The sequence below is a fragment of the Stylophora pistillata genome, chromosome 2 (genome assembly GCF_964205215.1).
Source record: "Stylophora pistillata chromosome 2, jaStyPist1.2, whole genome shotgun sequence".
NCBI lineage: Eukaryota > Metazoa > Cnidaria > Anthozoa > Scleractinia > Pocilloporidae > Stylophora > Stylophora pistillata.
The window spans coordinates 32,834,019-32,859,386 of NC_142520.1; the positions used below are offsets into that span (position 1 = coordinate 32,834,019).

Genomic DNA, 25,368 nt, shown 5'->3' on the forward strand with positions numbered 1-25,368 from the left:
AAAGAAAACCACCTGCACAAGAGGAAAAGGCCACAAGTTTTCCCTCCCGACAGGTACTCACTTATCTGACACTAATACCTCAACTAAAAACCACACCACTAACACACTCTATACCACAAGGGTAAGAGGTCGACACTTAGCCTTGCAAGGAAAAAATCCCGCGTCAGGTAAGTTTTTTTTTTATCTTTGAAGCGGACGGTCAGGCTCCCGTGAGGGCGGTGCAATGCCTGCCGACCATAATGACTACTCCAACCCATTGCTACAGTGCAAGGCCTTAGGGTTGGGTCCGCAACAAACGAGGGACACCAGTCGCCAAACACGCTAGGGAATCGAACCCTACCTCACCTAAAATTAACACACACAACTCAACGGTACTGATACAGGGAAACGAGACATAACCCAGTGCAGTACACACAATAAAGGAGACCGAGCACATGGGTTACAGAACGGAAACGTACAAAAGACCACTGTGCAGTACACCAATAAAGGAGACCCAGCATCAGTGGCACAAAGACACACTCATTCAAGCAGGGATGAGACACACACTCAAGCAAGCAGGAGAACCTAGAACAAAAAGACTAAATTTCCATCAATAACAGAGGCGACAGTACCACGGGCACCCCACTGTCGGTGGAAGAAGCGACGACATCTGCCCGACGTGAAGCGCCTAAAGAAGATGGTGAGATGGAACTTACAGCGGGTCTTCACGCGGGTGATGAGATCCACAGCGCCAGGCCTAGAATTACGAAAGCGAAAATCATTGCGACATTGCCAGAAAAAGAACTTACAGAGGTTAAGAAGGTAGACAAAGACATGGGGGGTGGTCCTCAACTCGAGAGAGTTAAGTCCAAAGAGTACATGACAGACGAGCAGAACGGGGCACATCGGGGAGAAGGCAAACAACAGAGACTGCAACCAGGAAAGAACGCTCTGGGCAAGAGGGCAGAAGAAGAAGAGGTGCTCTGGTGACTCGACCAGGGCACCACAGAAACAAGGCAAAGGAACAGAGAGACCAAAGGAGGCCAGACGCTGTACGGTGTACAAGACGCCATGCGCAATCTTCCAGTTGAGGTCGATGACATGATGGTCGAGATGAAAGAGGGACAGGGAGCGCCACGTGGCAGGCCAGTCCAAGTTAGCGTAGATGTTGTTAAATTTTGCGACACAATGCGGTGGGACCATGTTCTCAGACAATAAATAACGATAACAGAGGCGGGTGGACATATCGGAGACCGAGGCACATACCAGAGGAGTGGACGAGCCATAAACAAGCGAATGTTGCGAAGAAGAAAAGGAGCCATTAAGACTCCTCCAAGCGAGCAACAGGGATTGGTAGAAGAGTGGCAAGACCCTGGGGTCAAAGGAAAAAGGGCGGGAAAAGACATACAAAGGGGGAACACCGAAATGAGATACAAAGCAAGAAGACAGGGAGACACACCAGCCAGAGGGAGAGGAAACGAACCTCCTCACCCACTGGCCAAGAAGGGCATAGACTTTGGAATGAACATCAACAACAGAAAACCCACCAAAGACAGGGGATTGGATCACGGCAGAACGAGAAACAAGTTCACGCTTGCCGGACCAGAAAAAAGAAAAAGCTAGTAGGGAGAGCTCCTTGCACACCCAGGCCGGCATGTGAATGAGGGAGGCCACATACCAAACCCGGGAGAGGGCAAGGGCATTGATAACAAGGGCCTTGCCACAGAACGATAGAGAACGAGAGCGCCAAGATTTAAGAACATGGTCCACCGCGACGATCCGAGGGCGCCAGTTGTCTTCATCAAGATTCTTGGGGCCGATATAAATGCCGAGGACCTTGAGCTTAGAGGACGACCAGTCGAGTTGAACAGGAGGGTCAAGGCGGCCATTCCAGCTACCAAGCCAGAGGCCCTTAGACTTGGCTAAGTTGAGCTTGGAGCCGGACGCTTTTTCAAATAGAGCAAAAGCCTCAAAAGCAGCCTTGATGGAATCATCGGTAGAGAGTATCAGCGACGTATCATCTGCATATTGGATAATAGGGGATACTGAACCAACACCGGGGAAGGAGATGCCCTGGATGCGAGGGTTTAAACGGAGATTGACAGCAAACACCTCAGCAACCAGGACATACAGGAGAGGCGACAGGGGGCAGCCCTGCCGGACCCCACGAGACAGACGGAAGAAAGGAGTGAGATGACCGTTAACGTTTACAGCGCTCCTCACCTCGCGGTAGAAGAGCTTGACCCAGCTGATAAATGAGGGGCCAAACCCCATAGATTCAAGAGTAGCCAACATAAAATCCCAGTCGACCCTGTCGAATGCCTTCTCCTGGTCAAGGGAGAGGATGGCAACAGGGGATCCTGAAGATGATGCAAAGTCGACAACATCGCGGAGGAGAGCAACATTCTCACCGATGTACCGCCCCGGAACACCACAAGTTTGATCTTTGTTTACAACTAAGTGTATGACTTTTAGGAGACGGCTGGCGATACATCGGGAGGCGATCTTGTAGTCAACATTAAGCAGACTGATGGGCCTCCAATTCCGGGGGTCAAGACGGTCACCCTTTTTAAAGGACAAAGAGATGACACCACTGCGCTGAGACAGGGAGAGGCAACCAGAGGAAAGACAGGAGTTCAGAACAGAAACCAGATCAGGACCAAGAACATGCCAGAATTTGAGGTAAAACTCGCACGGGAGGCCATCCAGGCCGGGCGACTTAAGGCGAGCCATCCCGCGGAGTGCAAGATAAGCCTCATCTAAGGAGATGTCACCCTCACAAGAAGCAGACTGGGCCCCAGAGAGCTTAGAGGAGATGCTCTCAAGGAGACCAGACTGCACAGCAGGATCAGTAGGAGAGGCAGTGAAAAGGTTAGTATAGAAGGACAGAAAAGAACTACAGAGATCGGTGGGGGAAGAGGCAATGGTGCCATCACTCTGTCTCAGCGCAGATATATGTCTTTTAGCAGCCTGTTTACGCTCCAGGCGAAAAAAATAAGCAGATGAAGTTTCACTCTCCTCAACCCATCGAGCTCGCGAACGAACCTGGGCACCCTTAGCCAGATGAGTATCCATCGTCGCGAGCTCGGCAAGAGCAGCGCGATAGGGCACCGAGCACGATGTCGTGCCCAGGTCAAGTTTGGCACGCAGATGATCGATCAGACGGACAAGAATGTCACGATTCGTGGATGCTTCTCTAGACTTGTTACAGCAATAACTAATAGAGAGCCTTTTAATGAGTTTTTTCCCCTGATCCCACCATTTCACCAACGAGGGGAAACGGGGGATGGACCGACGCCAAGACGCCCAGGCGTCTTCAATGAGGGAGAGATAGTCAGGATCCTCCAGGATAGAGACATTCAACTTCCAAAAGCCTGGACCAGGGGGGACGGCATCCGGAAGAGAGATAGTGACACTAACAGAGCGATGGTCAGAAAAGGGGCAGACAAACACAGAGGAGGAAGAAACAGAAGAGACCCAGGCGTAAGGTACACCAAAAAGCTCAATACGAGATGACAGACTGCCGTCCCACCTGACCCAGTAGAAGCCAGGGGAGGAGGGGTAGGGGTACCTCCAAATGTCAGTGACGCAACATGTGTCAAACGGATGATTGAGAGCAGTGGAGCTCTCACGTGAATAATCGGACGGATCAGAGCCCCGACGGTCAAGAGCCCGGTTAAAAACACAATTGAAGTCACCAGCGAGAAGGGTGGGAACCAGGGGATCAACCTTGAGATGAAGATCATCAAGAAAGAGGTCTCGAGCAGGGCTGCGGTTAGGACCATATAAGCAAACAACACGAAAGACCTTGTCACAAAGGGAGAATTCACACTGAAGATAGCGGCCACAATCATCATACCAGGAATGAAGCAGGGACAGAGAAGGATTGTATAGAATGATACAGCCACAAGAATGAATAGATCCAGGAGAAAGGACAGAAGAAAAACCAGAAGAGGAAAACCAAGAGGAACATTCAAGACGAGTCATACAGTGAGTCTCCTGGAGGCAGACAATGTCAGGCCTCACAGGGAGTGACCGCAACCACTCCAGGAGACCAATCCGTTTGGATTGATCCCAGATCCCGTTACAGTTTAGGGTAAGTATAGAAAGAGACATGAGTAAAAGAAAGGTGAAATCCATTATGACTTTTTGGGAGGGCCAACAGCAGTTCTAGCAGCTTTAGAAAGATTACCCGGAAGAGAGTGTTGACCAGGAGTCTTCTTCTTTTTAAGAGGGCTGCGAGACCTGGAAGGGCGCGCAGTATCCGGCAAGCCCTCAGTCGAGACATCGGAAGCAGATCTCTTAAGGGGCCCGGGGGTTTGGACCATTTCACATTCCTCGTACTGGGAAGCTTCAGCCCAGCCTGGAGGATCAGTTTCATCTACAATACTATGTACAGTAGCCTTATTGATATTTGTTTCACTACAGATATTTGTTTCATTATTTAGGTTTTCACTAACATTATTTGATTGACTAATTAAGTTTTCACTAACATTATTTGATTGACTAATTAAGTTTCCACTAGAATTATTGGATAGACTAATTAAGTTTTCACTACAACCAATTATATCATCACTACTAGAAGTAGAGGATGATTCGTCGCTACTGAAAGAACTTTCCTCGTACAGATCCGGTTTCGCAGATTCACTGTGAGCAGGGGTTACCTTTTCGACCAGAAGGCCCCCTGAGTCCACAACACCACTAGAGGCAAACCCAGCCTCAGACTCAACAACACAGCTATCACCCTGAGGGGTAGCTTCATTGACCACAGCACTGGCCACACCCTCGGCCTCTTCCATATTCGCGGGATCTATGGTCACAGTATCTTGATCGCAGATAGGCGGCTCCTGGGAGGCCGGAGCAGCAGCAGGTGAGCTCCAGGGTTTGGGGCAAGACCGAGCAAAATGCCCCGTTTTCTTGCACAAACGACATTTGCCTTTCTCAGGGCAGGAAGCTGACTTATGACCCTCCGCGCGACAAATGTCACAACGAAGGGGCTGTCCCCTATACCAAGTTTTGCACCTGACTCCATTGATAACCAAAAACCTAGGAATCTCCTTAGTGCACACCATTCGCACCAAACGGGTACCCGTAGAAATAGATGGACGCACTGACCATTTCTGGAACCGAATATCTTTGACAACCCTGAAGGGTTTCAAGGCAGTAGCAATAGACTCTACAGAACCCTCAAAGGGGTACCAAAAAACGTTGACAAGAGTCTCGGGTGGGGGGGGGGTGGTGGGGGCTGGATGACATTACATTGTACCCCGTTAACCATAATTACTCCTAAACCTTCATAATAGGCCTTGGGTTCTTCGTTATCAAAAGTTACCCAGGCCACTCGATTCGGAACAGCCTGTATTGAGACCACATTATGCGGGGAGTCATTCACGAAAAATTCGTAGATATGACTAAAAACATCCTTGGGGAGCAATTCAGCTGGAAAGTGCTCACAGCGAATGTCAATGGTCTTACGCAAAGACCACACCATTATAAAGAAGTAAAAGGAAAAAAGGGCAAAAAGCCCAAGAGAGCCCAATAGGGCAGACTAACGAAGTTGGAACCCAACCCAACGAGCACGAAAGTGGATGGGTGACCAACAAAGAGAGAAAAACGAAAGACTGGCATTCCCTCCCAGCAGGTACTTAGCACAGTCGAGTTGAATTGAAAAATGAGTAATACTTACAAAAATCCTTGCCCACGAAAGGTTTCGGAAGGACACTTCACCTCAGCAATGGAAAATATCCCGCGTCAGGTAAGTATGCCTTTCAGGCATACGCTTGCCGTGGTAAAACTCTACCTCACCTATACGCGACTTTCATAATGGCGGGCGACGAGTGAACACTGGTATTGAACTTTGCATGAGAGCGAGGCCATCCAGTCATCTTTCGCTGTAAAACATAAGAGTTTGTATTGGAATATTTACCAAGTTCTAAAAACGAATACTTTTTCTTCCAAAGTACACAATATTTTAGTACAGCTTTACCGTTATAGAAAGAAGATATAATCTCCTTTTACTCTTGTGGTTTTATTGGCCGAATTAATTACGAGCAATGCCAAGTCACTGTTGTGTACCACAGTGTACTGCGAGAGACGTCCATGGCGAAGACGGCGAAAAGCTTTCTTTCTTCACCTTTCCTTCAGACAAGACACTAAAGAAAAAATGGATCCATGCTATAAGAAGAGAGGAAGGACCAAACTTTAAAGTAAGGAAAACAACGGTAGTTTGTGGTCGACATTTTAGGGAAAGTGACATTAAAAGAACCCTGGCAGGGAAAAACATGTTGAAGCCCGGAGTCGTGCCTTCCTTGTTTGCATGGGTTCGCACTTCGCCGAGAAAACGGAATCCACCAAAAGTAAGGCTGTTCTCTATTGACAAGCGTACGGAGAGGCAAACAGAAAAGGAACCAGCTCAAGATATGACCATCGAAGAACGAGAAGAACAGGCCTTTATCGATGAAATTGAACCAACAAGTGTTGACTTTGGGACACAAACTGACTACACTCCTTACGAAGAACACTTACGAGAAACTATACAGACATTAAATCAAAAGATTGAAGATCTTACATTAAAGGTCTCGCACTTGGAGCGAAAAAATAATGAGTTGAAAAGCAAATTATTTTCTTTGGAGAATATTCAAAATATGAAGGATTCTAGTGCCTTTTATACAGGATTTTCAAATTGGGATTCATTCATGGCCATCTACAATTACCTTGATCCAGGGGAATTGGGTGAAAACATCAATTACTGGCTATCGTCAAATACAGACACTGAGATTTTTTACTATTCTGATGATTCTGGGCAAAGTGAGGAAATTAACCTGAAGAAAGGGAGATCCAGGACACTCAAACCACTAGATGAATATTTTCTAGTGTTGTGTAGGCTAAGGCAAGGTTTTCATGAGGACCACTTGGCACATTTATTTCACATCTCTCCATCTACTGTTAGCAGAATAATAATTACATGGATAAATTCGCCGGTAACAAAACGAAAAAGGGCCTGGGACTGAAACTGCGATCGCAAAGCATGCATGGATTGTTTGGCTGGACAGAAATCAAAATGGCGTCCATTGCGAATGATAGTAAGCTCTCAGAAACTAAAGAAGAAGGCTTTATTTTAACTGAAGACGATATACCTGGGGCTGTTTTGCAAAACAGAAATGTAGAGGCATGCAGTGTGGTACAGCTAAAGCGCTGGCTGATTTGTAGGGGAGCGAAAACAAGTGGTAAAAAGTCAGCTTTAGTCAGCAGGTAAAGGGTCAAATTCAGCTTTTTCGTAGCTCTTTCTTTTGCTCACATAAAAACCATTAATATTTCTGATGGAAAACATATTCACTTAAAGATTTTATACATTAAATCGTCTGCTTAGAACTCCATTAACATTATTTAAAATCGTTTTGCATACGGTCAGTACAAAATGCAGACTGCAGACTGCAGACTGCAGACTGCAGATTGCAGACTGCAGACTGGGTATAAAATGCAGACTGGGTATAAAATGCAGACTGGGTATAAAATGCAGACTGAGACCAAAATTGGGTATAAAATGCAGACTGACAGCAAAATTCTCGTTTCGTGTAATACGCGATATATTTTCATCGTTAACTCACCCCCCAGTCATGTAATCGCCTTTCCGAGTTCGTTTCCTTGCAATTTCCTCTCCATATGCATAGACTGTGGTCAGTCTATGTGAACAGTCCGTTTATTTGTTGCGCTGAAACATGACAACACGTTCGATGGTAGAGCCGCCATCTTGAATAATCCGAGCAAACCCAAACGATAGTGATTTCCTATTTGTCATTACCGCTGGCCCATGCATCTATCAAATATGGCGGCTGTAGCATGCGCGGCGTGTAATTTATGCAACCAAATGACATATCTCTGGCACCAGCAGCCGTTTTAGTTTATGAACTCGAAGGGAAACATGTTGTTATTTCGATGAAAATGCATCAATTTATGGACATATCTTATGAAGCTACCTCAGGCTGCTACTTCACTGTACTGTTGCAAGAGGCCATCCGTATAGTGAGTATTTTAAACTGCATATGATGGGCATAGATTTTACTGTAAGAAAATTCAACTTTATTGTAATTTGCCATTATTACTTTCTTTCTTCGTTCTAAATATTATTAATATTGTTTACTAGACGTTTGTTACCAACATAGGTGATGATTACACGAGACCTATACCGACGAAGGCCTAAAGAGGCCATATTGAACTGCCATACCAGGCAGTCCAAATTTTTCGTTTTCAGTGTAGAAAATGACAAACAGGCTTCGGGTTATAAAAGCCTTGCATGTTTGGGTTAACATGCTACCGTAAAATTCGAATAAGACAGGTTGTGTTAAGCACTCGCACTGGTCTCGTGTAAATGTCACACTTTCAAATTCACGTTCCATGACTGCCTGGGACATTGAAACAGCAGTTAATTAACAGTGGCGTAGCCAGCCTATAGGCCCGTAGGCCCGGGCCTACAAATTTTTCAGCCCACTTGTGTTACATTTTTAAGAATTGGAAATGAAACATTCAAATCCATTCTCTTTTATCAAATATTTGGATTTCGGTGCTGTCAAGATACACATAAAATCACTAGACAGTGAAGGATAAAGCATTTTCAAGGGCCAATATCGAAATATTTTCCGGGAAGCTATGTCCCCGGACCCCCGTAGAAGCGGCCCGCAAGGGATGGCCAGGCCTACAACTCTTCTAAAAGCTGGCTACGCTCCTGATTAACATAAAAAGTCAACAGTGATAATCACTAATCACGGTAAAAAAAACTGTAACATAACATTAACATTTTCTGAATTTCTGTGGGCAAATTGCTAGGATCACACCAGAGATTTTCCCGTGGCTTTGCATCGTATCCATTTCAAGTCTCTTCAACAGGAACTTTAACAAAACTAAATCAACTTGTGAAAGTTTACTCTGTCAAGAGTATAAACCATTCCGGATAAATGTTTTTCACTCAATTAAACCTGCAACAAATTTTAGTCAGAAACGAGACAAACTGTTATTACACTGCAACTGGAACACAGTTTTGGGGCATTTATACAATGCATAAACCATTCAAGCAATGTATTTGCAAGTGCTAGCAACATGGCACAAACAAGCCAACCTTTTGAAAATAACGCTCAAAGGCATATCAAAACAACATGCAATTCATGTCCTCTTAACCATCTGAAACCCCTAATCTTTGAGGCCTTAGTTCACAAATAATTCGTCTTGGTTCACACTGATTGTTCATGCTATTATTTCTTGTCAAGGTCAACGACAGGTAGCCCAAGTTTGATACTCAATTTGGTATGGGAAATACGTTTTGTACCATAACTGTGCTAAATGAGACATTTAGTTGTTTCTTTTTTTACCTATTTCTAATCAGTTTTAGGAGCCACAATGACTTTCTAATACTTTTCGTACGAGGCTCAAAAATGCAGACACTTAAAGGAATTTTACAGTAGTGCAATTAGTACTTCCCACACAAAATTAAGGGTCTCAAAACGTACAACACAACTATAGCACAATTACTCCAAATTCCTTTCTTAGCATCATCTTATGAGTTGTTTTCAGCTTTTGTTTGTCGACATCTGAAAGTACAAGAGAATCGACAGTAAGGCGATCTGCATTTTTCATCTCCACACAGGATCGCTTGAGGTGGAAGAAAACATTCTCTGGCTTCAAAGTGAAACGCAAGCCAACCGACCCTTTGGGAGTGTACGCCCTGACTTGCTTTCTACAGAGTACTACATCGTAAGGTTCAGGGGGCGGGGAGTCATTCATAGAAGGGCGGAACTTGTTGGCGCACCCGTAACAAGTTGTTACTTTGGAACCTTCTAGCCATCTCAGATAATATGGCTCCGGCTTTTCATAGGCATCGACGTCTTCCAAGGGGTCTGCTAGTCGGTTAACATCACGCTGTTCTGGAGCACGGGAAAAACGGTTTCTTTTCGGTCCAGGTTTCTTCCCTGCTGTTTTGGGAATGGAAGACTGCACTAGACTTGACAGGTTTGGCTCCCATTTGGCCAGAAGATTTTGTAGTTCATCATTCTTGTGAGCGACAGCAATCACATGAGAGCAGATTTTACGACTTTTGAAGGCCTCACAATCACACTTAACACTGCCATTTACTGTGTTAACAATGTGTGGCAAATGAGGCCTACTTGTCGAAATTACAACAGACATTCCTGTGGTCGCTTGTACTTTGGTAACGCCGTTCTTCTGCAGTATTAACTCAGCCTTCGACCATGTCTCCTCCATGATGTTTGGTAGACCACTGCATTCGAAGTCGGGCAAGACGTGGCTGGTTGATGGCTCTGAAGGAAAAAGTTCGTCTTCGTACTCTTTCGCACCACATTCATCTACAAGGGCAATTCGAGAAATTCTCTGCTCTTTAGAAAGTTGATCCCATTCCTCCTTACAAACCTCCAGATGGCCGTACGGCGGAGCTAGTGTATAAGGAGAGTCGCCAACAATAGATCTGTGGACATTTCACCGATACTTTCCGACAAACTTATCCGCGATGTCGGTGAATTCACTGTATGAGCACTTCGAAGATTTTCCGGGACTGGTACCTTTCTTCTGGTGGTCGATTTCCTTCTTCATACAACTGTTCATGCTTTCAGGGCAGTTGTTGAAATAGAAATTATCTCCAAGACCAGCAGATCTCCTTACTGGCAACAGCATCTTCTCTTTCATGTCCGAGGCAATGTTTGCAACAAAGTAGCTATGAAATTGTGGCGTTTCTTTGCGGGAGGCTTTCATCTCTTTCCTGTCCCATGAGCTCCTTAGAGATAGAAGTCTTGCATCAAAATCTTCTGCACTGTCACTGTCAATCAATCCTTTGTTGCTCCTGTCACCAAAAATGTCCTTTAGAAATTCTGCTTGCTGCCCCTCGGGGATAAACAAAGAGCTCATCTTGCGTGTGATGTTGTCTTGTACATGTTTTGTACAAGCCAAGAACTGGGCAATGGGCAATTCTCCCGACAACCCATTCACAATTGCTTTCTGTCGGTCACACCCAACAAAAAGAATGTTTTCGATGTCTCTATTAAGTCCCTTCAAAGTGCTCATAAAATAGTGAAATGCTGGAGCTCCCTCATCCGTGTGTATCATCATGGGACCAGGGAAGTTTGGATGCGCGCCAGACCCCTTGTGGTGGAGCATCAAGTGCCTGTATGTTGTTGTCGTCACAAAGAAGGGACCAATGTCATATGTGACATCAATTCCAAATATAGAATATTCTTGTGGATTGCAACAATATTTCACTACATCTGCTAGCTGCACTTTTGTTGCCAGAACCACTCTTACTTCGGGGCTTACTTGTAACGAATGAAGAAATTCACCCTTTGACTCTTTACATTTCTCTATTAATTCTGCCAGAGTATCCTTTGCATGCTGCTGTCTGAGTCTTGTCCTCTGGTATTTTACCTGGCTGATTCCACGAGGTACTGATGCAAAAGACTGATTCTTCATAACTCCTCCCCCTTCTTCATATAGCTCATCAAATATCGATGATGGTCCTAAGGAGGACTTGGCTTTCTCGGAGATTCGTTGTTTAGTGCTTGTTGCTGTGGTGTAATACGGCTGGCGACTTTTTTTGGAGTTCTTATGTGGCTCCACCTTCACGTCGTCTACTCTACCCGTGTTCAAATACTGAAGAAGTATCACTGGCCAGGCCTCGCCAACGTGATCTTGCAATGTCACAACTCTTCGTTTATACTTCTTCGCGGAACTGTGAACCCAGTAGGTTCTACACAACTTGTACTGACCTGTTTCCAGCGTCTTAGTATCATCGATGCGGGTTACTTGTCCATCGTCGTTTAACTCGATTAATTCTTGATTATTTCCGTGATGACGAAACGATCCGTTATCATCAGCCTTGAAATCATTTGGATGATCCAGACAGGATGTGTCTAATACGAATGTCATAGTCGTCCTACAGCCAGGAGGGATTTTTGTACACACTTTATCGCCCGGGTTGAGAAGGATCTCGCATGCCTCACTTGCGGAGAAAAACGGGGCGGATGTCATAAAGATGGGACATTGTGGGTCTCCTTTATAGTGCTTTGTTTGTTCACTGCAACAAACAACAAGATTGTCAACAATAGCACTGAGAAAAAGTTAAGAAATCCAGTCCCAACAGTATATAACGTTAAGCAAACCCGTGTATGTAAAGTACGAAACATAGTGGAAACCCTAAGAATTAACAAGTAGACATTGCATAGTTAGTGTCAGTCCTTTACCCATGTACCCAGGAGGGTATTTATTTCAAGCATGTTTCAGGGGAGGGGGAGGCTTAATAGAGACTGGGGCTTATTTCATTAAGTTGGATCATAACAGGTAACATTCCTTGTGCTTCGATGGATCAATATCAGTTGACATTACAATTCACAAACAAATACCATATCATTAGAGAACAAGCTACGATCACTGTCATAATGTACACAGTTACCATAGCAGCACTATCCTGCCAAAAGCACCCTTAGTTTCGGCTTCAGTAGCTTGTAGCTAAAAAACGAGCTTGATGACCCCCTATTTTTACTATGTTAAGATACAACTTTTTGAAAAGCTTAAAAATAATCTGTGGATTCAGAGCCACCTTCAAATCCAGCATGTGGATAAAGAAACACTATGTGAATTTGTGCTGGGATTAGTACAGTAAAAATGCACCAACAACACAGTCTGTTTTTTTTTATTGCTCCAAAAAGGGAAGCTTATTGGAGAGGGGGGGGGGGGGCTGATAGAGGACTCACTGTAAATAATTTGCCTGTATTTCTTCAGCGTGGGTGGTGTTTGATTCCACATAAATAGAAGAAAAAGTATTATAGGAAAACAAATGAAAGCTAAAAATCCATTTACCTTTCACTCTCGAAAGAAAGTTGCTTGCAAGCTGTGCTATCCTTTGAAGGTAACTGCAAATTAAAATGGAAATTAACCTCCAAAAATAATTTGGCTGTTTTCTAAAGAATGCAATTATCAAATGGACTATTCTACTAGTTTTACTAATGCAAATGGGACAGTTTAGTTGGTTTAGTACTCACATACTATCTGCCGTTAGTATACAAGTACACGCAAGCAAGTACAGGGTTCAAAATGTGGAAATGTGAATATGTATATTATTTTTAGATTAATATTAAGCTATTTATTAGTCCATTTCAATTATTTTGTTGTGTCCTTACTTAGTGGTTTTATTACTGTTATTTTTACACTTGACACCTGAATAAAGTTACTATTATTTATTATTAAAGATGAAATCCTACTTTATAACAGAAGTAATAAATTGGAAATCATTATTTGTACATAATTTACTGAGAATTTCAACAATTAGATTACGAGCTCAAAATTTCTATGAGGGGGTAGTTGTGGAGGCGGCTGAGGCTGAATCAGCTATCACCTGAGTTGTAGAAATTGAGGTGTTAGGATAATGAATGGGATCAGTGAGAAGTTAAGGAAGCCTGTTAATTCTTATTTCACATACTGGTTACGAAGAAAACAAAACAAGGAAAGCCTAAAGCCATGTCTACACGAGCAATTTTTATGTGGCAACTGTATGTGGCAATTTTTATTTGCCCGTGTAGACAGACACTGCATAGTAATCTTACCTTTTTAATGTTGCTTCTTGGTTTCTTAGGGCTAGGAGAGAGCTTCTCGATTGATTCGGTAACTTCAACTACATCCTGTAGATGGTAACAACAAAATATAGTGTACATTAATATGAATATATGAAAATCATATGTGAACTGCGGATGAAACATGAGTGAAATATGATCCTCGCAGTGCGCATTTTGTACTGACCGGAAATCTAAATATCTCCCGAGATCAGAGATTAATAACTATCGCAAAAAAAATACATTATAAGTTTTAATATGCGACTCACAAGAGAGACGCGGTCTTCGCTTCCCCTTTCTTCATCTGATTCTGCACTGTCGTTTGACAAGGTGAGGTCGATCTGAAAACCAAGTGGATAAAAAACTTATTAAGCTTATAAAACTCGCGACAAATAATAGTTTGGACAAAGACTTAGTTAAAACAATCAATTCGGTCACTTCGGTATACACTGTATACCCTGCTATCTGTACGTCGAGTGAACGAAATCCTATGGCAGTCGCCGTTCACCAAAGCTTCGATGCTTACCCACTGTTTTATCACCATCACCTAAACATCAGCTCCCTGTACCAAAAATACATATTCTTCAAAGCTTTCAAGAAATAAAATTACCTTCACATGAACAACATCGCTTAAAAAACATTCCAGAACTACAACTTACCGATGCTAGATACTCCGCCATGATAACAAGGCCGCCACGTGCAAAGAGGGTCAAGCTACGGGTCACATGATTCTCAGTATCAGGTATCAACTTACAACGGGTTCAACCGCGGCAATTTTCCGTTCGCCGAGGCAAATAAGCACGTTATGTATTCTTCTGGTTTGAGATCAAGTAATACAGCCTTTCAATTCATTTGAAATTCATTCGGTTGACGTTTTATAAGCGCCAAGAAGGAAACTTTTAGCGGCTGCTAAACTCAGGAAGGCGATTGCGTGACACTGAGGTACGTTAAAAAAAACATTGCTCTCGCATAGTCTGCATTTTATACCTAATTTTGGTCTCAGTCTGCATTTTATACCCAGTCTGCAGTCTGCAGTCTGCATTTTATACCTAGTCTGCATTTTATACCCAGTCTGCAGTCTGCAATCTGCAGTCTGCAGTCTGCATTTTGTACTGACCGGTTTTGCATAGGCTAAAACACTATGTAGAAAATGGCCTTGACAAGAAATATCTTAGAGACCCCGACAACGGCGCTAATATTATGAAGAAAAAAGCAGATCTTGGTTTGCTTGATAAGAGAGAGCCTCAAACAAATGGAAAATTTCCAAAAGAAGGTTTCAACTCTGATCTCAATGCTCTCCCTAAAGTGTCATTTGGAACCATCTGGCGTTACATGATCGACTCAGTTGACTCAAAAAAACAACTCTCAACTGCTAAACCTCTTGTAAAGGGGTTCAATTTTTATAAGTCTGGGAACGTACATTCTATTCACCATTTAAAGGAAAGTGGGAAGCACTTTATAAAGAGCCAAGTTCTCCCATCAATGAAAAAGAACTTAATATACCAATGTCAAATAGTATTGTCAAGTATTGGAGGAGTACTCAAAGCATATTGTGGTTGCCCAGCAGGAATAGACGGAAGATGTAATCATGTGTCTGCAACTCTCTTTGCCTTGGCTGAATATTGCAAAGAAAGAGAAAACATCTCCATAGAATCATGTACTTCTAAACCATGTAAATGGAATATCCCAAGGAAACGAAAAGGTCCTCTTTCACCAATCTCAGCCATGTCATTTCATAAACATGACTACAGCAAACAAGTTAAGACTGACAGAACACCAAATATCAAGAAAGGGAAAGATGTTCGAGCTATACATCAGAGAGAGTGGTCAGATGCCAAAGTGAACAATATGTTACAAACTATCAAAGACTATCAAACCAAAAGTGGTAACATTGTTGGCTGGAGTCGCATACTGCCACAAGAGGTTAAAGAAGAAGACACCATTGTTTCGCCGCTCAAAGTCCTTCCACCATCCCTAAGGGAAATAAGTGAAAAATGCAAAGAAATTGAGAAAAAGTTGAATCTAGAGGAAAAGGAAATTACCAAAGTTGAGCAAAAGACTAGAGGACAATCAGAGGACAAGCTTTGGAATTATCACAGAAAGTGTAGAATAACAGCTTCGAAATGTTACCGGGTTGCCTCTTTGAAGCCCACTACATCACCAACAAAGGCACTTGCAGATGTCTTACAGTATAATAAACAGTATCAGAGTTTTGCAATGAATCAGGGTTTAGAGAAAGAAGAAGAAATTGAAAGATTATATGTTACATCTAAGCATAACTCAGGCTACAGGAATCTTTCAGTTGAGCCATGTGGGCTTTTTATTAGCCAAAGCCATGGTTTCTTAGCAGCCACCCCTGATGGTCTAGTGTCAGATCCTCATGTTTCCCAACCACTTGGACTTCTTGAAATGAAATTGATACAGTTAAATGACAGTGAGAGTCTTAGACAAGGTCTGCTTCAAAGAAGAATATGTAAGGACTGTGGTGACGACCATCTAAAGATGAACACTGGACATAAGTATTTCTATCAAATACAACAACAGATGTTTGTAACCCAGCGTAAATGGACAGATTTTGTAGTCAAGGGATCAACAGGAAATGAGCTATACATTGAGCGAGTCAACTTCAACTCTGAGTTTTGGGAAAGTGTTCTTCCTAAACTTTGCAATTTCTTTCAACTACAAGTTTTACCAGAGATGTGGTATCTGTATAAGTGGCTCGAACTCTGACCTCAAAAATCTCAGCCATGAGTTAGTTATCCTTGAAACAGACATGCGAGAAACATTAAACCTATGGCCCAAGTCTCTCTCAAACAATCCCAGTCGTATTCGCACCAAAGTCATTATGAATTCCTGGAATGCTGATAGTGCTCTAGGTCTGCCAGGTTGTTTTGTACTTTCTAAGTCACAGTATATTCTTTCATAATTGTAGCTTATATTCTTAGCTGAGTCTTTCACTAGGTTGTAACACATCATTAACATTTCATAATCAGAGAGTCCAGTGTAGAATGCAATGTCATCAGGATTATCTTTGTACTTCTCAATATTAAAAACTTCACTATTACTTGAAATAAAGTTCAAATGTTTGTTTTCTTTTGTTAACTGGTCACATTTATCTCTCAATTTTTTGTTTTCCTCTTTGAGTTTAGATACCTCATTCAATACCTCTTCCAATGATGCCAAATCTATGTCAGTTTGAGTGTGTTTAGAAAGATATTGATGTTGTTCTTCTCGAAAATTATTCAGTATTTCCTCAGGTTGAACTTCTCTCGTATAGTATGGATCCTCGTGCAGTGATTCAGTCGAGGTCGGTGTTGTTTGGGTTACAATGTTGGCATTGTTGTCAGAGTAACTGCTGTCAGTATCAGTGGTAGATACAACAACTGATGAGACTTTCCTTTTCTTTGGCACAAAGTCATGCTTAAAGATTTCTCTCCTTGATTTTCTCTCTTTTGTCCATGGAAATATTGTTGGCAGATGATTTCTGCTGAGTTTTTGGCCACCTTCGAAGTGTTCAGAACAGATTCTCGTTTGGGAAGAATCCAGCTTTAGCGATTCGTTTCTAAGCGATACTTTGTAGTATTTCCGAGCCTTTTCGCACTTGGGAATCCTGTAATATTCCAGATTTGGTTTGTTTCTAAAGTTGTTGGTACACTGGGGCACACAACAGTTAAAATGATGTGGCATTTTCCTTCAAAACAGCTTTGAATTAGTCTCTTTTGAACAGGATAAATTACAACACATGTATGTCAACATGTCTTCCTGTCCAGCCAATCAATCCATGCATGCTTTGCGATCGACATTCGATCCCAGGCCCTTTTTCGTTTTGTTACCGGCGAATTACATGTTCCTAAAGCTAGGAACTATTAATATATGGCCAACAAGAGAAGATGTTGATGCAAATATGCCTGAGTCCTTTAAAGAGAAATACAAGTCAACAAGAGTGATTATTGACTGCACCGAAGTGAAATGTCAAATGCCAAGCAGTTTGCAGAAAAATTCAGAGTTATTTAGTAGCTACAAAAACCATACCACTCTCAAGGGTTTAGTTGGCATTTCTCCTGGTGGTGCCATTACATTTGTTAGTCAATTGTATACTGGGTCTATATCTGACAGAGAAATAGTTGAGAGAAGTGGGTTTTTGGATATGACTTTTGATGAAAAGGACTCTGTCATGGCTGACAAAGGATTCACAATCCAGGATTTGCTTCCACTTGGGGTTTCACTAAATCTACCACCATTTTTGGGAGCATCAGCTCAAATGGATGCAGAGAATGTCATACTAACTCAGGAAATTGCAAGCCTTAGGATCCACATTGAACGAGCAATAAATAAAATAAAAAACTTTCATGTTTGGGATCGAGTAGTCCCTTTGCATCAGTTTGGTATAGTTAATCAAATGTGGGCAGCCTGTGCCATTCTATGCAATGCTCAACCAAACATAATTTCAATCTAACTTGATTTGACCAAAACAAAATTCAATTTGATATTCATATTAAGTAATTATGACTAATAATACATTATTAATAACTAAGAAATAATGTTCTGTTTTAATTTCTTTTTAGATACAAGCTGATAATTTATCACAATGTACATTTAAATAATGAAACTACATTATTGTATCAAAATAATAAACTAACTCAACAAGATTGATGTGGCAATGCCAACTCTATTCATAACTATTGTCACTACTTCTACCAATCAACCAACAAAGCTTTAATTAATGAATCTGTACAATCAATTTAATTTGGTCACGTGGAGCAAAAAGAGAAAAAGCTATCAAAAATTTTCAGAAAAATTTGAGCAAAAATTCAATTTGGCTTGAAGATGGTTGCATACAATATGTTTAATGAGCAAAAATACAAATAAGTCACTATTTGTCAGTAACTTTCTGTAACACTTCCTCTAATATCGGTAAGAGACTATCAGTCTCAATATTTAAAAAAAAAATTCTAATTATCATTCTGTTGTTCACTGTAACTCTTAGCAGCAAAATGGATAAAATGATTAAAGAAATAACTAACTAGTTGTTGTTTGAGCTGATTCCAGAAGTCTGCATCAAAAGAGATTCTTTGAACATAGAGGCCAACTTTTGTGTATACAATAAAATCACACCACATAGCACCTGTGATGCCCATTTGCCCCTGAACTTGTGAGTAATACATGTGGTTTTCCTTTAATTTGCATTGTTTATCACTGATCTTCTCCATAAAAAATTTTGAATCATCAGCAGCATTGAGGGGATGAACATTAAAATACTTGTATGGGTATTTCACCTCAGCAATTCCAAAGTGGTAAACGCAACCAGTATCAATGACCCTACTATCTGGACTTGCCCCAAGAATAGGGAAATCTTTGGACACAACCAATCCACAGGGTAAAACTTTTACTGGTGTTTTTTGATGAAACATGAATTTGTGGTATTCTAGTAAAGCAGTTGACTCATACCTTTTCCCATGCTCAGTATAAACTGTTTTGACCTCTTTAGGGTTTATAAGGGAGTCAGCAAAATTGTCGTGGTTTCTTTGTCTCTTTGAGATAGTGTGGAAGTTGGAAGCAGTAAACCTCCACCTTCGTTCTTCAGACCATCTTGCAGAATTGGCTTGTTCCCTTGATTCATTTTCAATTTCATTGATCTTTTTTTCATCTACTTCCAAGCCACGCAGAAAGGAAAGTTCATCATTACTCATACCATCTGGAATTTGTAGAGTTTCATCTGAATTTCTCAATGGCAATTGTGGATAGACCAGATTGACTGCAATAGGTAGTGCAAGTCTTGTTATTGTATAAATATCTGCAACAGCAGTAAAGTTTGCCTCACTATACCCCACTTGATAAGATGTGTATGACCCTTTGGGACATTTACCATACTTTGTTTCTTTACTCTCTTGTACTTGCACATTTGACATATGCGTAAAGCCACAGTTTGGTTCAGTTGTTGAAAGAGTCGCTCTCAGTATCTGCTCAGCTTTCATGTCATGCAAACAGTTCCTTCTTGCTTCATAGAGTAGACACTTTACCCCAGACCTAGTCTTGGTATCGTTGAGTTTTGTTTTTTCAATAACCATCTCCATGACTGGTTCTGGCTTAATTTTTTTGCCACCTCCTTTCTGGTGCCACTGTTGCAACTTAGATGTGCAAGCTAGGGTGGCTTGCTGGTCAGCTTCATGGCTAAGATCTGTAGTCACTGTGCATTTATATATGGTGAACTTACAAAGTTTAAACATCAGTCCTATCATATGGTTGCAAAGTCCAGCATTCCCTGATATACAAGTGCATACCGCATGCTCCACATTACCAGATATTATATTGAGGGCAATTTTTAATTGATGGGGCAGATCGTTTTTTGAGAAACTGTGACAACACTGTGCTTTCACATAGAAGTAGTTTTCGTCACAAGCACAACGTATTTCCTCAAGATACTCGTCATCGTCGAATCTCTTGCCTTTTTGCAACGCAGTTGGGATGCTATGCTGGTCTTTGTTGGCAATTCTTTTCCCTGTTTTCGCTATGTGTACATCAATATTAGCTCTCGTAAATACGGGCATCTTTTGAAGAGACAGACTCCAATCGTTTGCTGGATATTTTAAAGGCTGCGTTGGGCAAGAAGTCGAGTCGTCATTCGCGGCGCTTGTACTTTGTGATTCCTTTCTTTGGGAATATATTTTGTTTGGATCAGGATCAAATATTTTTTTATCTCTTCCCGATGAAATATAAACGTTGATTCTGAAAATAGAAACGACAAGTCAGGATATCATTTCAATGGTATAGATCGCGTCAAATGCAAGCAAACGTACCTTTTAACGAGCTGTGCTTTCGTTTTTAATCCTTTCCCATTGTCCCCACGACATCTAAGCCAAAACTTCAACTCATCGGTTTTCAATTCTTCGGGTTTTCGACCACACAAAGAAGCTCCTGGTATATCATTCTCACTCAATTTCACGCTACTATCGCTAACTTCGGGCGCCATGTTGGTTTTGCACTTGACTGGTTGGCCTCGGCCCCATGTACTAGTGCCAGTTTTCCCTAGGCATCCACCATTATGAAAGTCGTGTATGTTCTTGTGGTACTGCTTTGCACGCTTCAAATCAGCCAGTGTCAGTTCCCTCCTTGGCCCATCATGTCTTTTTCCGCCTTCCCTTTGGAGCTGCAGGGCTCCTGTGCACAGAAGAGAATTTCTGTGCACAGAAGAGGGTTTAGGGTTAGAGTAACGAAATTAGGGCTAGTACAGATCAAACATAACCGATAACCAGCCAAATTTCAGCTGTTTTCCCTTGTCTACGACCATACCACAGGGAAAGCACCGGTTCTCGTCCGATCATCGAAGTTAAGCCCTGTCGGGCGGGGTTAGTACTTGGATGGGTGACCGCCTGGGAATACCCCGTGTTGTAGGCTTCATTTTTTTCCTTTGCTTACTCTCTCAACGTTTCATCCGGGTAAACCGCTTCCGATACTCACGGCGTCCCGTAGACGAGTGAGGAGTAAAACAAAAACTAACATAACAGGGAGGAGAAATAATTTTTCCACAACGTGCCGAGCTTGTGGCCAAAATCATTTCCGAATGCAAGAGAGCGAGCAAACGAAGGAGCGAGGGCGCGCGCTCGAGATCTCAACACATTGTTGTGACAAATTCCACATTTGTACGTGACATCCAATCATTCGCACGCTCCCACGAATCACAAATAGGAAAACACGCACACTTTTACAGCACTTTCAAGGCCTCAAGACATGTCAAAACATTCCCACGATTAATAGAGGCGGATGGATTCAAACTGACTGAAACGAAGCGAAGCGGCAAAAGGTTCCACATTTTTACTTACTCGCCTGCCTCTTTGTTTGCTCGCTCGCTCGCTGGAACGAACGTTCCCTCCTCTCGCTCGCTCGCAATAAGAAATACATGACAACAAAACCTCGCCTGCCACAGGTATGGTTCACAAGGTACTCACGTTTCTAAAACAAATGCTTTTCTTGCCCATGTATCGATCGTTCTTTGCTTAGTCCATCCGTCGGTTAGTTAGTCAGTCACTCCTCCGCTTGGTTTCCTGTCCTTTTCTTTCGCAAACAAACAAACGAACAAAATAATGCAGAAAGCACACACATCTATCTAGAACAGCTCTACTCACATCCTCACAAAAACTCACCTTCATTTACAATCACTTCTATTCCTCCAAATCTCTCTGCCAACACGCAGGCCACTTCTGTCTGTCTCTCTTTCTTTCCATGGCTTTTTGCTTTCTTTTTCCCTTGCTGCTCTTCTTCTCTCTTCATTCCAGTTCCAGTTCACCCTGTTTGTTTAACGGTCAACTCCAAAATCAAGATCAATTCATTAGTCAGTCAGGGGTTAAGGGCAAGATATTTTACATCAGCTTTTCGGGGACGGGGACGAGCGCGAACGCAGGTCCCCACTACCAGAAATTATACGCTCGAGTTACCCACATTTGGGGTAATCGCAAGGGTCAACCCAGTCCAAGTGCAATGAAAGGGCCTCGCCTTGAGAGGACTGCCTCCTTGATCACTGTACCTCCCGCGTCAGGTAAGTTTTTTTTATGTTTAAGGCGGTCGGTCAGGCTCCCGTGAGGGCGGTGCAATGCCTGCCGCCCTCTACTCTAACCCATGGCTGGAGTGCAAGGCCTTAGGGTCGGAGCGACCAAAAACTGAGGGTCACCAGACGCCAACTTCGCTGGGGAATCGAACCCCACCTCCTACAAAAATTAAACACACTCATTCCAAAAATTGAACACACTCCCTCAGCAAGACTGACAACGACAACACAATACAGGGACATGCAGGAAACCTTGTGCAGTACACCAATGAAGGAGACCCAGCACAAGGGGTATAAAACGGAAACACCACGTTACAATGTCCAGATTAGGACCATGCAGAAGAGCTTGTGCAGTACACCAATAAAGGAGACCCAGCACAAGGGGAACAGAACTGAAACACACATAGAGACCCAGATTAGGGCCGGAGACGCACACACTCAAGCAAAGAGACCTAGATGTTGATTTTCAGGTGACCAGCGGTAACAGAGGCGATTGCACCACGAGCACCCCACTGACGATGAAAAAGGCGCAGGCGACGGGGAGAATGAAAACGTTGGAACAAGAGCGGAAGGTTGAAACGAACTCGTGCCTTAGCTTTGAAGATGACTTGAACTGCACCAGGTGGAATATTGCGAAAACGGTAGTCGTTTCTGGTGGCCATATAAAGTACTTGAGGACGTTGAGGAGGTAGATAAAGATACGGGGAGTAACACGCAGTTCATCGGAGTTGAAGCCAAAAAGAACATGGCAGGGAAGAATGACCGGACACATATGCGAGAAGGAAAACATTAGAGACTGGAGCCAGGAGAGAACGCTCTGAGCTAAAGGACAAAAGAAAAACAGGTGATCAAGGGACTCAACAGTAGCGCAACAGAAACAAGAAAGTGGGACTGGCATACCAAAGGAAGACAGGCGTTGCGCGGTGTAAAGAACACCATGGGCAATTTTCCAGCTGAGGTCGATGACTTGGCGGTCCAGACTGAAGAAAAAAAGGGAACGCCATGTGGCCGGCCAGTCCAGGGGACCGTAGATAGGGGCAAACTTTTCCATGCAGTGAGGGGGACTATGGTGCTCAGATAGAAGGAATAAGTAACAGGCTTTGGTACACATGTCCGGTACTGGGGTGCAGACGTGGGGGGACGACGCCCCATAGACCAGAGAGGCACGAGAACCAGAGTAGGAACCATCAAGGGCGCGCCAGGCGAGAAGCAGATTCTTGTAGAACAATGGTAGGGCGTTGGGTGAAAAGGAGTAAGGGCGGGAGAGAACTTCTAAAGGGGAGGCATTAAAATGACGGTGACACCAAAAGACTAGGAAAGATGACCAACTGGATGGGGAGGAAACAAGTCTTCTCACCCATTGACCCAGAAGAGCAAAAACCTTGAGCTTAACATCTACCACATCGAAGCCACCGAATAAGATAGACTGAGAAACCGTGGCGCGAGAGACCAGTTCACGCTTTCCTGACCAGAAGAAAGAGAAGGCTAGCAAAGAGAGCTCTCTAAGGACCCAGGCCGGCATTGGGACGAGGGAGGCCACATACCATATACGAGACATGGCTAAGGCATTGATGACCAGGGCCTTGCCACAAAAGGACAAGGACCGGGACCGCCAGGATTGAAGGACTCGGTCGACAGCATCAATTCTGGGGCGCCAGTTGTCAGACTCGAGGTCGCCGGAACCAATAAAAACACCAAGGATTTTGAGCTTAGATGAATTCCAGTCAAGGGCCACCGGAGGGTCAGAACGGCCACACCAACGACCCAACCATAGCCCTTTAGATTTGGAGAGGTTAAGCTTCGAGCCAGAAGCCTTTTCGAAAAGCTCAAAGGACTCAAAGACAGCTTTGATAGCATCGTCAGATGATAGGATGAGCGAGGTGTCATCCGCATATTGGGAAATAGGTGAAATAGACCCTATGCCCGGGAGGTGAATACCAGTGATTCGAGGGTTACTACGGATCGATGTTGCAAAAACCTCGGATGTCAACACATAGAGGAGAGGTGACAAGGGGCAGCCCTGGCGGACACCGCGCGATAAATAAAAGAAGTCCGATAGGTGACCATTCACGTTAACCGAACTACGCACCCTGGTGTAAAACAAATCCACCCAGGAGACAAAAGAGGGCCCAAACCCCATCGTGATCAGAGTGGAACGCATGAAGGCCCAATCTACCCTATCGAAAGCTTTCTCCTGGTCTAAAGAGAGGATAGCTATCGGGAGTTGAGACTGGGAGGCATATTCTGCGACATCTCTTAAAAGCGCAACGTTCTCACCGATGAAACGACCCGGTACCCCACACGTCTGGTCCTTGTGAACCACTAGATGAATAACTTTCAGCAAACGTCCAGCAATTGCCCGAGAGGCGATTTTGTAATCGACGTTAAGGAGGCTGATTGGCCTCCAGTTCCGCGGGTCCAGACGATCGCCCTTTTTGAATGATAACGAAATAACACCACTGCGTTGGGAGAGGGTGAGAGAACCTGACATAAAAGATGAATTGAGAACGGCGACTAAGTCCGGGCCAAGGAGATCCCAAAATTTCAGATAGAACTCCATTGGGAGACCATCCAGGCCAGGTGACTTACGCCGAGCCATCCCACGGAGTGCCTGAGAGGTCTCTTCGAGTGAAAGTAATCCCTCACACTGTTCGGAATCTTGATCAGACAACTTAGATTAAATATTATTTAGTAATTGAGCCTGTACAGTTGGATCGGTAGGCGAGGCAGAGAAAAGGGCTGAGTAAAAGGATGAGAGAGTGTGTTGAAGACCAGAGGGTGAGGACACGAAATTGCCATGACTGTCCTTAAGTGCAGAGATACGTCTATTGGTTGCTTGTTTCTTTTCCAGTCTAAGGAAATAGGCTGAGGAGGTTTCTCCAGCCTCAACCCACTTGGCTCGGGAGCGAACCTGAGCCCCCCTGGCCACATGTAGATCAAGGGAGGCTAGCCTGGCCAAAGCGGCTTGGTATGGACCAATACAAGAGACAGACCCACCGTCGACCTTCACTTTAAGATGATTGATGAGCCGAACGAGGACTTCTCTATTTAGAGAGGAGGTCATGGCTTTGTGGCTACAGAAGCGAATAGTGACTCTTTTGATTTGCCTTTTGCCTTCATCCCACCATTTCGCAAGATTAGGGAAACGGGGGATGGAGCGGCGCCAGGACTTCCAGGTGTTGTTGACTAGCTGGACATAGTCAGAGTCCTCTAGGATTGAGACGTTGAGTTTCCAGAACCCTGGAC

General features: G+C 43.4%; 4 protein-coding genes, 2 non-coding genes and 1 pseudogene across 7 annotated transcripts; 4 read left to right on the forward strand and 3 right to left on the reverse strand.

Moving 5' to 3' along the window:
• Positions 1 to 564: 564 nt before the first annotated feature.
• Positions 565 to 1,741, reverse strand: LOC148738431 (uncharacterized). The gene has a single exon (XM_088749431.1). The coding sequence runs from the start codon at positions 1,633 to 1,635 to the stop codon at positions 565 to 567; it is 1,071 nt and encodes a 356-aa protein (XP_088605557.1). The 5' UTR covers positions 1,636 to 1,741.
• Positions 1,742 to 5,948: 4,207 nt separating this feature from the next.
• Positions 5,949 to 7,355, forward strand: LOC148738432 (uncharacterized). Its single transcript, XM_088748792.1, has one exon. The coding sequence runs from the start codon at positions 6,033 to 6,035 to the stop codon at positions 6,987 to 6,989; it is 957 nt and encodes a 318-aa protein (XP_088604918.1). The 5' UTR covers positions 5,949 to 6,032; the 3' UTR covers positions 6,990 to 7,355.
• A 1,390-nt stretch (positions 7,356 to 8,745) lies between these two features.
• Positions 8,746 to 14,260, reverse strand: LOC148738433 (uncharacterized; annotated as a pseudogene). Its single transcript, XR_015996808.1, has 5 exons — positions 14,240 to 14,260; positions 13,850 to 13,921; positions 13,575 to 13,649; positions 12,832 to 12,884; positions 8,746 to 12,049 (listed from the first exon to the last, which is right to left on the reverse strand). The product of XR_015996808.1 is annotated as an uncharacterized LOC148738433 (transcript).
• Positions 14,261 to 15,274: 1,014 nt separating this feature from the next.
• LOC148738434 (uncharacterized) lies at positions 15,275 to 16,310 on the forward strand. Its single transcript, XM_088749432.1, has one exon. The coding sequence runs from the start codon at positions 15,306 to 15,308 to the stop codon at positions 16,308 to 16,310; it is 1,005 nt and encodes a 334-aa protein (XP_088605558.1). The 5' UTR covers positions 15,275 to 15,305.
• Positions 16,311 to 17,334: 1,024 nt separating this feature from the next.
• On the forward strand, positions 17,335 to 18,036 carry LOC148738435 (uncharacterized). The gene has a single exon (XM_088749433.1). It carries the CDS (start codon positions 17,335 to 17,337, stop codon positions 18,034 to 18,036), a length of 702 nt encoding a protein of 233 aa, XP_088605559.1.
• Positions 18,037 to 20,856: 2,820 nt separating this feature from the next.
• Positions 20,857 to 20,975, forward strand: LOC148738436 (5S ribosomal RNA). Its single transcript, XR_015998220.1, has one exon. It is a non-coding gene; the product is annotated as a 5S ribosomal RNA (ribosomal RNA).
• Positions 20,976 to 21,957: 982 nt separating this feature from the next.
• LOC148738437 (U1 spliceosomal RNA) lies at positions 21,958 to 22,121 on the reverse strand. Its single transcript, XR_015997934.1, has one exon. It is a non-coding gene; the product is annotated as a U1 spliceosomal RNA (small nuclear RNA).
• Positions 22,122 to 25,368: the final 3,247 nt, after the last annotated feature.